Here is a 17,805-nt window from a genome sequence, read left to right on the forward strand (position 1 = left end):
TTCCACATTTAGCCCTTGTCTGTGCATCTGCTGGTCAAAAAGTGTGGAAGGCACTGAAACCTTGCACTTCCGGAGTATTCTTTGCCGCTTTAAACCAACAACTACACAGATGCCTGTATTCTTGAGTATTTAGGCTTTTGGCATTGAGCAGTAACACATTGAGGCTCAGTTTTTGCTATGTTGGTAGGCTTGTCAGTTTAGCATTGCCTGAAAAAGACACTACGGGGATGGATAAAGTTTTAGCTAGTATTCAAAAGCCTTGTGGGGACAGGTGTAGTCCATCCCTGGCAAAGCAACGTGGTTTATTAACCATGTCCTCCCAAGCTGACAAATATGGATCATCTTAGAGGATGAAGTGCTCTGCAGACAAATGCAAACTACTACATTTGCATCATAATTCTGGTATGAAGAATCATCCAGGGAAGTGGAATTGGTGAAACAGAGCAAGCAAAGGGTCTGGATTGTTGATTACACCTGGAATCCACCATGAAGAGCAGAATGAGAGGCCAGTGGCTGCAACTGACAGAATGTTAGGGTGCATTCTTTAGGGACAGACTCCAGAAGCAAAGAGGTAATGTTTCTGCTTTTTTGGGCCCTGGGTACTATACATATTAAGTATTGTATGCAGTTCTGGAGACCATACAAAGATTTAGTGCAGAAGATTAAGGCAGTGAGCTGTTATCGAGCTGCTACTGCAGTCTATGGTTTGATTCTGTCCACCTCATTTGCCTAACTCTCTGTGCTCTCAGCAAGTCACTTAACTAGACAGTGCTCCCAGGCTAAGTCTCAAAAAGGTCCGTGTGGATCACCGTTTGTACACTGTTTAAATAAATGAAGTATCTTTATTCCTTGATGAGTACTGGAGAAGCAGTTCTGAGTTTTGTGCCTACTCTTCAGGGAATTCCAAAAAAATGAATTGATTTCTTGTAAATCCATGCTGGTTTTTCCTTTGGCACAAGTCCATGCATTTGCAGGGAAAACCCAGGTAGTTTCCTTTTACGTAAACATCTTCCTCTTCAGTAACAAATGGATCTCCTTGCCTCTGGGGATGACCAGGGTCCTGACATCAGCAAGATGAAATATTGCAGTACTCTGTTCCTTCCCAGGAGTTTTGGCTGTATAGCAGTCCTCAGGCATGTGACCAATGTAGTTTCCTACTCCGCATTCGGCTATAACTGGGTAGTTTTGTATTGTTAGTTGAGCAAATAAAATAAACTGATGAATTGCTGAAAGTGAAAACTCTCCCCCACAAATTTTTCTGCGAGTACATGCCTTTTGCAAAAAAAGGGCCCCCCCCCCCATCTGCTTTTATTTGATCCCAGCTGCACTTGCAAACACATTTCTTCATTTCATCTTAGTGTCAATTCATTAATGTCTAAGCATGGGGAGCATAAGCCTGCTTTTCTGCCAGGTTTATTACTCTTTGACAAGTTAATGTTTTATGTTTTTGAGGAAAGGAATTTGTTTTTGTTTTTATATGTCTTGACATTTTAATGTCCTAGAGAAAAGATATTGCCCATTTAATATGTACAACTCTGATATTCATTTGGTTTAAGTAGAGTATTATGGTCTACAGTATTTGTGAGCTAAGATGTAAGCAAATGCCAGATGAAACGGCCAATATGCTTTTGCGCTCCATCTAGAAAGAAATGATTTTGACTTAAGCATGAACTCATGCACTTAAAATGCATTCAAGCAACTAAAATGTGATTATTTCTTTATTTTGGAAATTGTTACATACTGCAGTATACTATATTGCCAGAAGATTTGCAAGGTTAATGTGTAGCAACACATGAAGGAAAAACTAATACACAATAGTTTAATCTATAGTGTAATATAATGGTGTTAGTAATGACAGTAATGGCTACCAATTCAGTTGTGTTAGCCTTCATTCCTGGAAACCTTCTCTTGTCTCAAGGGCCCTCTGTAAGGCAGATGGATCAGTTTTTCTCTCTGGGCATCCACCAAAAGAATCAGTCCCTTCGAATCACTTACTTCCTTTAGTTCTACATTTGTCTGAAATGTTTACCTTCAGTTCATTTGGCCATGATTCCAAAATTTCATCTTTGGGTAGAGGGTTCCCAAACTGTGTGCTACAGTGCCCTGGAGAGCTGTGGCTTTCTCACAGGGGCGCCGCGAAGCTTAGCAGCTGATTGTATGGGCCGAGAGGTAAGTGAATGCCTGTATGAGTGTATGTGTCTGTTTGCGTGTGTGTATGTCTGCGTGCATGAAAGTGTGTGTGTGTGATCGGGAGAGTCAGAGCGATGTGTCAGTGAATGCAGGAATGAATGAATGAAGGTGCGAGTGAGAGCGGTGTGTGTGCGTGTGTGTGTGTGTGTGTGTGTGCGTGCGTGTGTGTGTGTGTGTGTGTACATGGCCAGCCTTGGGCATAGGGTGGATTTTGTTATAGAATACTGAAGTTTCAAGTGTAAGGGACCACAAGCCAATGAAAGATGCTGTTTCTGGCATAACTCCTACAAAGAGAAGTTATCCCATTTATAAATATATGCACATATTGGAAGCTAAGAAGCACTGTAGTCATACCTCTCAACCTCTTAGCGCAAGGAATCTGGAGAAGTCTGAAATAATGTGGGGGGGGGGGGGACAACAATAGGGACATTTTAAATATTTTATAAACTTATAAAATTGATAAAATAACAGGATTTGTCTTGGCATGGATTTTTTGAAGAAAACGAAGTCTGAAACTCAAATGTATGACATTATTTTGTGAATTCAGTCCTCAGATCACCCCAGTGATTTGTCAGAAATCCACAGATATACGAAACGGACCAAAAATATGAGGCAAAAATATGGATATTCTGTTAAAATCTGGAGAGTTGAGAGTTATGACTGTAGTTTGGTAATTCAGGCATACCATGATTTGATGTGGTGTCTTTAAAACGCATTAACATATTGATACGCATTAGATAAAGCAGTAAGCATTAGACTTGCTCCAGGCTATGCCATTAATTGTGTTGAGTTGCTCTGAAATGAGTGAGTTTTGCTGCATGAATGCAGGTAGTTATCTGGGCAAACTAGGAAACTGCCTATACTCAGTAGGATCCTAATAATTTTGTGTACTTTCATGTGTAAACATTTGGCAATTCTGCATGTTGGCTCCACCCCTTTGTACTAATTCCCAGCTATAGTGGACGTAAGAGTTATGTCTCTTACCTTCCCCGGTAGTTTCAAGATGGTTGCTTTCGTCTGTTCAGTTTGGTTGGCTATAGGGAGGTTTTCTTCTAAATTTTGTCACTGGATTGGGAAAAGTAATTGAAATTACTTTTCCGACTTATACAATAATGTAAATTTAGAGACCATAAAGGATGAAAGTATGTGTCAATGAACATGGCTTTAATATTTGTGTTTGGTGGATGTTTAGACTTTTTTTATAAAGAATCCCCCCCCCCCCCACCTCGTTTGAGGTACATAGTTCAAGTGCATTTCTACTGGCATATAGCTTTACACGTGTTGAAGGTGTAGTTTTAATGTAGTAGGTATGTCACTAGTAGGTGTTGGGAGTATCATTAATTACCAAGGAGAGCTCTGGTGTGTTTAACATTCTTCTGGAGTAATATTTTTAATCCCCTTTTGCATTTACTTCTGATTCTTTTATTGTGCAGAATTGTGTGTTTTGTCTGTCTCACTGTTATGGTTTTGTATTACTTGCATTCCCCTTCAAGTTATTGTAGATTAGACTTTGGTTCTCACTGTAGTAACATAACATCATGGCATGGTCGTTAAGGTTTCTGCTACACATCTCCAAGGTCTGTGGTTAGTTTCTGATCTCTGTTCCCTTCTCTGTGCAGATTTCCATGTAGATAGAGAAGAATTTTGAACCGTCTTCAGCTTTATCTAAGGGAGGGGTGTGTGTGTGTGTTTGTGTGTGTGTGTGTGTGTGTAGTAATATTGGTGGATTGTAATGACAGAAGTCTTTAGTGGCCTTTTATTGTTTGTGTTTTGAAATGGGTAGTTATTGGTTCATACATTTTGTTTAATTGCTTATTAAACGAATGCTTAAACCTACAAATTTAAAACATTCTAACAAGTGGTGCTGTATTATGCAAGGAATATAATTCAGTACAAACAGGGTGGTGCTTCTGTAGCATTGTCGCCTCACAGTTAGACGTTGCCCGTTCGATTCTCAGTTAGTGTGTCTTCTGTGTGGCGACAAGCGTGAATGGGTGTTCCTTTGTTGAAGGTTGTGCGTTAGGCCCGGCAAGCCAGCACATCAAAATCTACTGCCAATCATTAGCGGACCGGAGTTCCACTGTGGCGACCCCTAACCGGGAAAAGCCGAAGGAAACAATCAGGAAAGTGAATCAAAGAATAAATACATGGCTGGCATGGCCCTAAAACTTTGTGCAAGGAGTCTGTTTTGAAAACATCCCAAAGGTAAACTGAATTTTCCATTGGCCAGATGCATTTCTATGAATGTGAGTTTTGCTTTTAATGAGTGTGAGTTTCAAGGGCAGAGAAGTTTACTGCTCATGCTAAATCTCTTTTCATTGTGAGACTGCATTGTTTATTTAGCAAATGGCTATCTGTGTTTGTGCTATTTTATTTCAATATCTGTAATCACTGTATAAGCAAATAAGAGAACCGTATGCATAGTAACTGGTGATAAATAACCAAATAATGGAACATAGAAGTGGCTGAAGAGGGGCTGCTCTGGGGTGGCAAGGTATCCCCCCCCCCTCCATGAAATATGCACTTTATGCGCACTGCAGATAAGGGGGGCGCCTTGGGAAAACCTGGATTCGGCAACGGAGCTGAGAATAGAAAATGTTTGTGAACCAGACTACTTTGCTTTTCTTAAGGTCTGTAAAGTGTCACTTTTTGTATTGGAACTATTGTTTGAAGATTGTCCCATCTTGAGAGATTCACTTTTCTACTCTTTCAGATTGCTAGTGCAACAGACCTGAAGTTTCTTTCCCGGAATTAACTTTTTTTTTTTTCTAGTAGTTGGGACTTCTGTCTAGATGTTCAGAGTTTCATCCCCTTTTTGTCAAGCCTGCATACTAATATTTCATAAAGGGTGCCAAGACCTCCTTCAAACTAAAAGTTGCTGCAGAATCAAATTGGAATTGGTCAATAAATCTACATTTTTTTCTTGAATATTTTTAACCATATGGATTGGTATATTTTATGTCTTCAAACGGCTCAGATTTTGTGGACAGAATTATTTATTTTCACAGGGATGATTGCTTGCTAAATCAAGTCGTTAAGTACACTCTTTCCAGATGTTTAGTGAACATCATTGAGTTCTTTCACGCCCTTGCCTACCACTCCTAGAGCTATGTGTTTCAACCATGGCATTATGGAAGAAGTGCGTGGCATTTGTACTGTGTATCTTGTTCTCCACTGAACATTTTTGCAGGCATTACAAATCGGACATTTTCAGATCAAATCTTCCTTCAAGGCTACTGTGGTGCAGAATATAAGCTAGGATCTCTGTCCTTGAGGTTACCATAAGTGGACATGTTCTTGCTGCGTATGAAAGTTATGAAGTACTTAAAACTGTAGCAGTAGATCATTTGGAAGTTCCATCTTTATTTAACTTCCGCTCTCCATCCCTCACCTTCTGTAGTGTTTTGTTTGAAGTTCTGTTACTGTCTGTCTCCTTTTCCATATTTCTGAGTGTCAAGAGTAGTACATAATGGGGAGGGTTCGAGACATTCTAAGGGAAAATGTTATGTGGTGAACAGCCCTAATTCTTATGGCATCAGTCCTAGAGGTTACTTAAGACAGATTGCTTGCTTATATTAATTTGGTAAGTGCATAGCTTTTGTTTCATTGATTTTTGTTGGCTCAATTTCTGTTTTTTTTTTTTTTTTTTTTTTTTTTTTTTTTTTAGGAGCCTGGAAAGTGCATCACCATCCTAGAAAAAATGGGTTTCAGGGTTGGACAAGGCCTAATTGAGAGGTGAGTTTGGACTAATGTCATTGGTACATACATTAATTTTGTTCAGTCTACTCTCCGGTTATAACCCTTTAGCTCTGTATTTGTTTCCTAGCCTCCTTGTAGAGTTCTGCAAGTCTGAGTTTTTTCTTCCTTCCTTTGTCAAATTAGTGTTAGTCACATTTCTGAATGCCAGCCACAATGGCTCACAATATTCTCCTGTGGGTATGATCTGATCATCCAGCTGATGTCCTGTTATCATGTTGCAGTGTTCTTACTGTGGGATCCTCCACCTCAGGTGGCCCAAACTTCGGCTCCTTTATAAAAGCTTAAACCTTATTGCTATTGGGGAATGGGACGTCACACATAACACCATAAACCAGGGACCTTAAATGTGACATCTGCATGAGTGGACCTCAGAGCTATTCTGCTGCAGTCGAATGTCATATCAATTACATCGCTCCTCCTCTTCAAGATGTCTAAATCTAAGTACCCGTTGAGGAATTCTTATTTTTATTAATTGCTTGCCCTTGGTTTGCTTGTTTGTCTTTAGCCGATGTCCGCTAAGAAGGGTAAATGCAGATGCGGACGTCAAATTCTGCATAAGGATGCCTATGACCGTTGCGTATTCTGTTTAGGCTAGGAACACCATCATACCTCTTGCACCATCTGCCAGTCTTTCTTACTCAAAACACTTAGAAGCTGTCTAGCTGCCCTCAATTTATATTTGGAAAATCAGAGACTTAAAAAGTTAGCGTTAAGGATGGATCTGGAGTCGGACACCCAGGTGGAACCACTGAGAGGCCAAGGTTTCACGGCCTACTACCTCTGCCCCTCCATCATCTGATGCCCCGGCAACCGCTGATATAGGGGCTGAGGGACGTCTATTAGAGCAGTCTACGTTGGCATTTTCCATGAGGAAACCACTTCCGAAGTACCGTCCGGCATGTTTGCAGAGGTCCCTCAGACATCGGTTATTACCGAAGTTGAGGGGGAAACAGGGTCCACTGGACGCCCTTTGGGAATTCAGGAATCAGAGTCTCCTTCCATAGGTCAGGCCCCGAAATCTAGGCCTACTGTCTCTCCCAAATCTACTCCTTTAAAAAGAAGACAAAAGAGCAAGCATTTATGTACCTCTCCTGAGGGACTTCCTGACTGGCAATCTTTTGCACAGTCTTTGATGCAGGCCTTCATGACCCTTAGACCCTCGTCTCCCACTATTGCAGTGCTTAGCCCAAGACCTGCCTCAGCTACTTCAATCCATTGAAGAGGCCTTTTCCTCTTCCTCCTGAGTCTATTACGTACTCATCCCAAATAGCCTCCCCCCTGGAATACTATTCCCCGGATGAGGATTCCATAGAGGGAGACTCCCCTCCAGAGGACATTACATTTGGGGAGACCATTACAAAAATGATGGAATACTTAAAATGGGATACTGCCCAAATGACAAAAACTCAAAAAGCTATTTTGAGCTGCCGCAGGTTGAATTCACATCTGCTATTCCCCCAGTGATCCCTTCATACCTAGATGCATTTGCATCGGCCTCAAACTCCCCCCCCCCCCCTTGGCGGACCCTGCTGTGTTAGCTGTAGCCCCAGACAAACAATCTAGGTTGATTCCATCCTCGTCACTTGTACTTTCAGACAAGATAGCAAGATTAAGGACAGCCTGGGCAAGAAGATGATCTATACCTATTCCACTCTGGCCTTTAAGGCAAGTAATTACCAAACCTATATGGTTAAATATGCCTTGGATTTCATAGCCCAAGCTACAACTCTACTGTCCTCCTTGCCTGATTCTCCTAACAAAACAGAAATAGCATCAAACTGTCCATGGCATCCCAGGTTGCCAGGCACTCTATTAGATGCAGTTATGATGCAGCAGAGGCCTCTGCTAGATCTGCTGCATCTGTGCTTTACAGATATTCATGGCTTAGGCTCCAGCCATTACCTGAAGACTTTAAATCCAAAATCCTTGATGCCCCGCTAGATCAGAACCTTCTGCTTTGGTAAACGGTCTGCAGTGCTGTTTAAGCACGTACAAGAAAAGAGCAAAGAACTCCAAGATATTAAATGCCTACTGGTTTCTCCAATACCAAAATTCTATAGAAATTACCCTTCAAAGACCTCCTATGTCAAGAGCCCCCTCCTCTGCCACCTCTTCAACTTCCAGGCAAAGGAAAGGAACTAGGAGGCAATCCTCTTCTAGGGCTGCCTCATCTCAGCCTACCCACAGACGGTCCTTCCAGGGCAGAAACAATTTCAACAATGTGTGACTGCCTCACCCACCTCCCCCTTTCGTCCCGCCTCTCTCACTGTCTGGCCCTGTGAAAGAAATCCCCTCAAGACTGCTGAGTTCTGGCAATAGTGGAAAAAGGATATTTCCTATCTTAGCAGGTAAGGCCTACACCACAGTGCATCCCCTTCCCACCCAAGAACCAACTTCACGTACAGTGGATATAAAAAGTTTACACAACCCTGTTAAAATGCCAGGTTTTGAAGCACCTTTTGATTTAATTACAACATTTGGTCTTCTTGGATAGGAGTCTTATCAGCATGGGACATCTTGACTTGGCAGTACTTGCCCCACTGTTCCTTGTAAAAGCGCTACAAATTTGTCAGATTGTGAGGGCATCTCTTGTGCAAAGCCCACTTCAGGTCAACCTACAGATTTTTTATTAGATTTAGGTCTGGGTTCTTGCTTGGCCATTCCATAACTTTTAATCTTCTTCTGGTGAAGCCATTCTTTTGTTGATTTGGATGTATGCTTGGGGTCATTATCATGTTGAAAGCTTTCTAAAAGACTCCTGAAGGTTTTGGGCCAAAAGTGACTGGTATTTGGAACTGTTCATAATTCCCTCCACCTTGACTAAAGCCCCAGTTCCAGCTGAAGAAAAGCAACCCCAAAGCATGATACTGCCACCACCATGCTTCACCGTGGGGATGGTGTTTTTTTGCTGATGCAAAATGTTTATTGCGCCAAACATACCTTTTGGAATTGTGGCCAGAAAGTTCAGCTTTGGTCTCATCAGACCATGGCACATTTTCCCGCATGCTTTTGGAGACTTTATGTATTTTTTGCAAATTTTAGCCAGGTCTGGATGTTTTTCTTTGTAAGAAAAGGCTTCTGTCTTGCGACCCTATCCTATAGCCCAGACATGTGGAGAATATGGGAGATTATAGTACATAACCAGTGCTTGCCAGAAATTCCTGCATATCTTTCAGTGTTGCTGTAGGTCTGTTGGCAGTCTCCCTGACCAGTTTTCATCTGGTCTTTTAATCCCTTTTGGAGGGACATCCAGTTCTTTGCAATGTCACTGTTGTCCCATATTTTCTCCACTTTTTGATGACTGTCTTCACTCTGTTCCATGGTATATCCAATGCTGTGGAAACTTTTTTTGTACCCTTATCCTGACTGATGCCTTTCAACAATGAGATCCCTTTGATGCTTGGTAAGCTGTCTGCAAACCATGGCTTTTGCTGTAGCAGGCAACTGAGTAAATTTCAGGAAGATCCTACGAGGACAGCTGAACTTTATTTGGGGTTAATCAGAGTCTCTTTAATTGATGGCAGGTATATGCCCAAGAAGACTGAATGCTGTAATTTAAATTAAAGGGTGTTTCAACAAAGTATTAGTTTAAGGGTGTGCACACTTATGCAACCAGCATATTGTACATTTTTTATATTTTGTATTTTTTCCTCTAACAGATTTTTGTTTTTCACTTGAATTGTACAGGTTATAGGCCACATTAAAGGTGGGAAAAGTTTTTTGAAATGGTTTACCGTGGTCTTTTTTTTTTTTTTTTTTTTTCACAAAAACCTGGCATTTTAACAGTGGGTATGTAAACTTTTTACATCCACTGTAATTCCTCCCATTGTCAGGGACACCTATTAGCATAGGGAACCATAGAACCTGTCCCACCAGGCCAAGAACTAAAAGGTTTCTACTCCAGGCTATTCCTAGTATCAAAAAAGGATGGTCCATGGAGGCCAGTCCTGGATTTATCTCTTCTAAACCTCTTTCTGAAAATCCCTTCCTTCAGAATGCTATCCCTCCAAGCCCTACTTCACTGTTGCCACCCAAAGTGTACATGGCCACTTTGAACCTGAAGGAGGCTTGCCACCACATCCCCATACATCCTAATCCACAGGGAGTACTTCCATTTTGCTGGGCCCTGTTCTCTTTTACTGCCTTGACTTTGGTTTATCCACTGCAGGACCAAGGGCATTCAGATCTACCCCTATCTGGGCGATATTTTTTTTTCTTGCAGAAAAGAAAGACACCCTCAAAAAACATCTACAGTTCTCTGTGTTCCTGCTACAAGATTTGGGGTTCACACTCAACCTCGCCAAATCATTCCTTTTCCCAGAGGAGGACAAAGTCTTCCTGGGATGCAGGATTTGGTCAGACCTGATGAAGGCTTTCCTTCCTCAGGACAAAGTGGATTCCCTGATCAGCCACTTCCAGGAACTTCTCCAGGTCAACCACCAAGTGGATACTCTCTGCAGATAATTCTCTCTGCATCACATGTGGATGTTGCACAGAGAAGTTTTTCTAGACGTTGTCCACCAGTGGGGCACACCACAAATAGATTTACTTGCCCCACCCCCCAGAACAGACAACTGAGAGAATTTTGTACCAAAGACCACTCCCCACTAGCTTGGAGAATGGATGCCTTCACCATCTCATGGAAGGGATTTTTTTTATGCCTTTCCTCTCTTTTCTCTCATTCAGAAGGTCCTCCTGAAAATCGGGAGGGACATGACAAAAGTCTTGCTTGTAACTCCCTATTGGCCAAGGCAGCATTGGTTCCCCCTACTACTATTTCTTGCCAAGAGCAATCGCTACGTTACCTCACAAGGTGGACCTACTCGCACAACAGAAGGGAACTCTCATCCATCCACACCTGGAGATGCTGAACCTAACACTCTTTGTAAAACTTTTAATACCCTTCAGACACCACTACAAGGAGGATGTGCTTTCTATCCTGCAGGAGGCCATGAAATCTAACACAAGGAGATCCTACAGTTCAAAATGGGAAAGATTCTCCTAATAGTGTCTCCAAAGATATAGGGACCCCTTTCAAGTGTATGTTCCTGTAGTCTTAGCTTGTGTGTGTGAGCTCATCGAGGCAGGCCTTTTACACTCTTCTGTGAAGTGCACCTATCTTCTATCTCTTCATGCTTACCCTAGGACCCTCCTTTACTCTCCAGGTTAGATGTTAAAATTTTCTTGAAAGAGGTTTTACACATTGGACCACCAAGGAAGCCTACACCACTGCCTTGGAACCTTTTAATTATGTCCAAGGCAGTGGGCCCATTTGAGCCAGCCAGTTCTGCATCCCTGCAGATGTGCACATGGAAAACAGTTAGTTCTTACCTTCGCAAGAAGGTATTATCAATCAGAGTTATAGGCACTCATGGCATACCCTCCCTGCAGCATCTTCCACAATGACAGGGTGACCCAGTGCACCAACCCCTCCTTCATGCCCTTGGGTAAGGCAAACTATCTGCTTCTGCTACCATGGAAGGGATGTGCTTCAGGGGATCAGGGCACACTCCACTAGGGCAGTTGCCTCCTTCAGGCCCTTCTTTAAGGGCCTAGACACTGCTTCTATTCTTGAGGCAGCCACCTGGTCCTCTATAATTACCTTTACCAAACATTACAAATTGGACTGCTACCTCTATCTCCACCCTTCCTAAACTGTGGTACTCTCCCAAAGTAAGAATACTGCAACATTAGAATAGAAGGACATAAAATAGATGTGTAAAGTCTTACCAAAACCACACATGTCCTTTTCTTCCATGTTGCAGTATTCCTTCCTTCCCAACCCCCTTATTACTCACAACCTATCTCTGGGGCATCATTGAGTCTCTACCTACACTATTGTCATACTGGCCAGTTAGTTGCATTTCACTGGCCTGGATCATTTGGCATCCCCTAGGCTACTGTCCATCTGGGCAGTCTGTTCTAAGGTCTGTGCGTGCAGACGTCACATTTAAAGTCATTGGTTTATGGCCCTGCATGTGATGTCCCATGCACCTGGCAGCAACCAGGCTTAAATTTTTGCATAGGAGCCGGACGTTTGGGTTGCCTGAGGCGGAGGATCCCACAGTAAGAATACTGCAACATGGAAGAGAAGGACATCTATGGTTATGGTAAGCTTTTACACAACTAGAATGCTTACTGTGCTTATCTTCAGTATTTAGCACAAGATTCCAGAGAACATTAAGGATTTTTTTAACACCTTCATTAAATTATCACTTGGGACATAGACCCATATATATTAACAGAAAAAAAAATTAAGCTATAGTAATGTTTTTATACATTCTACAATGCATATGTTTTCTTTCTTTATAGTGACTGTCGTACACTCTACAATTAAACATATTGTGCAGTATTCCTTCTCTTAAACCTCACTCCCCCGATCACTATTCTGCACATTTTGTTCCCACAACTTCCATGTATTTTTATGTAAGTTGCTCCTTTCCTTTTCTAAAGATCTCTTATTCAGTTTTTCTCTCTCGACAATATTCAATACTTCACTTACAGCTTGTTTGTTTTTATTTCCATTTTAGCATTAAACTTGGTAAGGTCTTACTATGTCTAGGCAATTCAGATCCTATGTCCCAGCTCAAAATTATTTCCTTAGGAACAGCAATTTGCTCCCCCAATATTTCTGAAAGAGTACTGTTTTTATTCTGGTCTGCCAACTCCTCCCACTCCCAAAACAACATGTTCCTAGATACCTCTCTCCTTCCCATTACACCTCAAGCATTTGCTATCTTCCCAAGGAAAACAAATTTGAATTCTACTTTGGGTATAAAAATAGCTGTGCAAACACATCCAAGCAAAAATCCCAAACCGTGTGGCTTTTGTTGCATACTTGGGAGCCATGCACATAGTCACTCAGTTGAAACTGGTTTCCCAGTCTCTGTTCTCAATGTTTTCTAATCCCTTCTGATTCCTATAGTTATCATGCAGTATTTTTTTTTTGTTTTACTAATTTATCTGTTTTAATCGCTTCTGTTCTACACTTGACGAAAACTTTACTAGAGCTGGTCTTTCACTTAGGACTCTCTTATGCCATTCTCTTTGCCTATACTCTGATAACCAATTTCTGGTAGGGAATGCAGTCTCTCTCATGCAGTGCAGACTCGTGCTTGGCCTCGTACCTTTTTATTAACTTTCCCTCTCTAGTTATTTTCTCCCAATGTCATGTTTCCTTTGATAGTTTTCTCCATTAAATTCTAGCCCCATCTTGCGTATTTGTGTACCCTCACTTCAGTCATCCCTATTGGCAAAATCTCCTTTCTCCGTTCCTGTATTTTGACTTTTTTAGTTTTTAGAATACTTTCTGCAACTTTATGAATATAGTGCTCCATATGGTTATTGTTTATACTCCATAAAGATTTCCATCCAAATTCCTAGTTTCCTTATTTCTAGGACCCCCCCCAACAGTCATAAGCATCCTTTTCCACTTTGGTTTATAACCTGCTGCTTGTGTTATGTGTATGCGTCATAATTGCATCAGTTAATCCTAAACCACCTTACTCTACAGGGAATATCAATTCATCCCACTTAACTCTTGCTGTCTTCATCTTCCAAAAAAAATCCCTTCAGTGCTTTAACTGTTGTTCTTGGCATCTGTTCTGGTTGATTTAAAAAAAATGCCTAATCTATATGTAAAACTAAAGGGTCTAAAAATATTTAACAAGAGCTAGCAGTTTCTCAGTTTCTATATTGTCTTTTGTTTAGACTCTTCCTCTATATCATTAGCTGCCATAACAGAATAATTTTAATCTATACACTTAAATATTTTCATCTTGTCATGTCCCCATAAAATGGGTTTTGCTGAACCATTTCATATGTAGTACGTAATTTACTGCTACAGCATTTAACTGTCTCGAAATGTTTCACAACACAGAAATATCCTTTCTGGATTTATAATGTGCAAAATAATATCCCCTACAAGTAAATCCAGCTTTTCTTGATTACGAAACCAATTATATCCTTGAATTTGAGTCCTTATTTTCTTTGCCAGTGGCTTTAAATATAAAGGAAATAACAAACCGAAGAAGATGTAACTTTTTTATTGTTCCTCTTTTCAAACAACTTGTCAAGGAGGAACTCTCCCACCTTAATTCTTGCTTGTGAACCTTCACATGTACTCCTAATTAATCCTGCTGTTGTATCCTGGAATGCAGGTGCTTCTGTTGCCCTACTCCTAAAATCCCAGCATACTGTATTGAATGGTTTCTCTGCATCAAGACCCACCAAACTGTATTGAATGGTTTCTCTGCATCAAGACCCACCAAAAGCAGTATTTTCTTACATTGTTTCCCTCTGGAACATCACTGTTCTATTAATGTCAAATGTTTGCCTCCCTCCACAAATCCTTACTGATGAATATCTATTGATTTTCGGCAACATCTTTGTCATTCTCATAACTAGAGTAGACGTAAACACTTTATAATCAGAGTTTAAAATTGATATGGGTCTATTTGAAACTGGGTTTGATAAGTCTTTGCTCTCTCTCAGGGTAATATAGCCACAACAGCTTTCTTCCAAGATGCTGGTACTTCCCCTCCTTTCAAAGTACTATTACAGTAAAACCTTTCAGATCCTTAGCATTCCTGTGGAAGTCTGGAAGTGATATCTGTTCTTGTAGACTTCACTGTAGAATGACCATACATCACTGTTTTCATTTCATTTCCTTCTGTTTTAACTATTAATTGTTGAGCCTAATCTCCCTCTAACCTTTGTATAATTAAGTCTTCCATAAACATTTCCATTTGTGTTTTCTTGCTTTCCATTTTCCTCTGTTTTTATACAAATTTTTGTACAATTTCCAAAATATCTCCAATATACCTATAGGATCTCTGTTTATATTTCTTATTGTAGACTCCCTAAGTTTGGTCACGGTACTAAGTTATTGTGCTAAAAGTTTTGGTACTGTCAAAACAGTTACTTAACCATAATCTTTCTAAACTCCTCCATAGCATCTAAATAACCCACTTATTTTACCTCTAGCACTTTGCCATTACTCCTTTTCTTTTTGTTCTGTGACGTTCCTGTTATTCTGTACTATTTTTACCTTTGTCAGCCCCTCTCAGTAGTTTCTATTACTTCTTAACCTTATTTCTTTCTTTTTCTAATGACAATTTTGAACTCCCTTTTCTCCAAGTTAGTAGGCATCCCTTCTAAAGACTTTTCATTAGAGCAAAAAAAAAAAAAAAAAAAAAAAAAAGTCTCAAACAAAAAAAAAATACATTTTAAGAATCTCTGTTCTCCTGTTAACTTGCAACAAAACTATGAACATTTTAAACAAATGAAGTTTAACCTTCCAGGTAGGAACAGTTGCTCCAAATTAATGGCCGTACTCGCATGCATCATCTAATCTAAAATTAAGTCACTCCTACTAAAGTGCATATTGCAGCCTATACACTGATCTTCATCTGTACTTCTCTCTGTTCCCCTCCCAGATATGAAAAACAACTTGCATACCTCCAGATAACATTAACTTTTAGCTCTAAGAAAAAGTGCACTGGGTATCTTTTATATAAAACTAAATTGTGTACTGTTGTATTAAATGTCTTTAAAATATTAAGGATGCTGGAAAGGCTGTTATTTCTGATCCACTTTCCTCCCATTTCAAATTTTGATTTTCCCTGACCTGCTTGCCACTGTACCTTTTTAAATATGACATTTCCTTAGCAAAGAATGCTCACTCAAAAGTACAGTTGTGTAAAATCTTTTACCATAACAGTAGATGTCCTTCTCTTACTGTTGCAGGGCATCCCAACATCCAGCCAGTATACCAAAGTCTTGGGTTGCTTTAAGGTACGCTGTATGTCACATGTGCTCCTTGAGTAGCATAGGGCATAAAGGTAACATCTGGACATACCATCCTTGGAACTGAAAGCCCCAGTAGGAATGCCACTCCAAGGAAAACCAATAGGTAACCAATATATCCAGAAGAGAAAATGCCCAGGGGGAGGATGGAGGGAATGAATACTGCAACAGTTGAGAAGGATACCTACCATTATGGTAAGATTTTGCACTGCTGTACTGTGTCCTTCCATTTCATTGTTGCAGTATTCCTAACACCAGGGTGAGAGCCAAAGCTCAGGAAGAAACTTTGGGAGAAGGAAGGACCAACAGAGCTCTCTCTAGGAAGCTATGAAGGATGGCCCTAGCAAAACCAGCTCTAGCACTGGAAATGCAATCCAACTTTTAGTGCTTAGTAAAAGTAAGCACAGAAGTCCAGGTAGCTGCCTCAAGAACAGAGTTAGTATCAAAACCATTGAAAAAAGGACCAGAAGAAGCCACAGCTCTAGTTGAGTGAGACCTTAACAGAATAAGGAAGGCTGTTGTCATGAAAAGAATAAAAAGAATTGGCTTTTGAAATCCAAGACGAAATGGTCTGCTTGGAGACTGCTAATCCAAAGGATCTTGGATGAAAGGAAACGAAGAGCTGATCAGATTTCGTAATAGTTTTAGTTTTATAAACCATACACTTTATACTTTATACTTCTATAAACTGAAGGGTTTAAGGACCTGGAAGTATCCAACAGGTCTTGACAAAGATTCCCCATTACATAAGGAGCTGTTAAGTCTCTCTTCAACAGACAGGGTTACGAGTATATGGAGATTTTAATAAGCACAATGCTGGAGTGATTGAGCAATTAATTGTTGAAGCCAGCGAGTTGGACTGTGTGATTATTAATGATGCTGATTATGGGAGATTGAAGTTTGATTATAACAGGATGTTTTCCAGTATTGATGCACAACTGGTTCAGAAAGCAGCTAAACCTGAAAATGATAGAAATGCATATAACAACTGTACAGCATACCCACATCTGCCCCTTTCACAGACTTGGGGGAGAAAACAATTTGGACTTACATAATCAACCTTTTATATTAGCCCAATGGTACAAACCACAATGAATCTTATGATTAATAAAGATGGAAATACTACTGTCCCATATCAGAGCATCCAAGAGCAACCCTCTTTTCAGAGTTACAATTGGAATTTTCCACCATTAAGACGATCCAAGAGAATATGAGAGAAAAACAGAAACTAATGGGGGGACAACAAATCAATACAATGCCCAGTACCAGCCCCCGAGGGGGAACCAATGGAATGGGAGGAGACCAATTCATTGATGGGACAGCTCTTTTGGTAAAGAACAGGAGCGATATGTGGATATAGAATTCTTAATGCAGAGTTAGATGGAAAATTAGGCATTTGTTGAAGATATGAATGGATGCCCTGTTAGGAGTACAGTAATGAACCACAGAAGGTGGCTTTAAATGTGAGAGTAAGTAAAATTTTGCAGTTATGTTTCACAATGTTAGCCTTTCAGTTTCTGGCTTACACTTAGCAAGTACTTTGTAACCCACCCCTACACCCCACCCTACAGCTTTATAAAAAAGTGTGTGGGTTGGATAGAAGAGCAATGATGTAAAATAAAATAATATAAGGAAAAAGAGTAGAAACTATGGCTGAAAGGGGCTATTTGGGGGAAATGAGAACATTTAAATATTAGAATAATTAAGCCTGACCAGGGGGAGGAGTGGTTATAATGGAAATAATGGATTGTAGTGAAAGAATGAAAGCCATTTTAAAAACGGAAGCTTATGAATGAGTATCCACAAATGAATTAAATGGAGCACACCAGAAAATATGTTTAGAATTGAAAGATTTATTTATTGAAGGGCGAATTACTGTAGAGGAATAATAATTTAAACATTTTACATCCCTCTACCCCAGTACCTTTTGGCATATCCAAAGTCCATAAATGTTTGGAGAACCCCCTGATGCATCTGATAGTTGATGGTAGGGGTTCCATCACAGTGGGATGTGCAAAGTTTATGGACTTTAATTTATTAGATGAAAAA

The 17,805-nt window shown here is 40.4% G+C and overlaps 1 protein-coding gene across 1 annotated transcript in view; it reads left to right on the top strand.

Moving 5' to 3' along the window:
• LOC122803141 (trafficking protein particle complex subunit 6b-like) overlaps positions 1-17,805 on the top strand; it is a 54,644-nt gene that overhangs the window by 12,154 nt on the left and 24,685 nt on the right. Inside the window, exon 2 of the mRNA XM_044072762.1 lies at positions 5,858-5,925. Coding sequence (XP_043928697.1) covers positions 5,858-5,925 — 68 coding nt within the window. The remainder of the gene's footprint in view (positions 1-5,857; positions 5,926-17,805) is intronic.

Source organism: Protopterus annectens, chromosome 5.part1 (genome assembly GCF_019279795.1).
Source record: "Protopterus annectens isolate FY-2018-M chromosome 5.part1, PAN1.0, whole genome shotgun sequence".
NCBI classification, from domain to species: Eukaryota; Metazoa; Chordata; order Ceratodontiformes; family Protopteridae; genus Protopterus; species Protopterus annectens.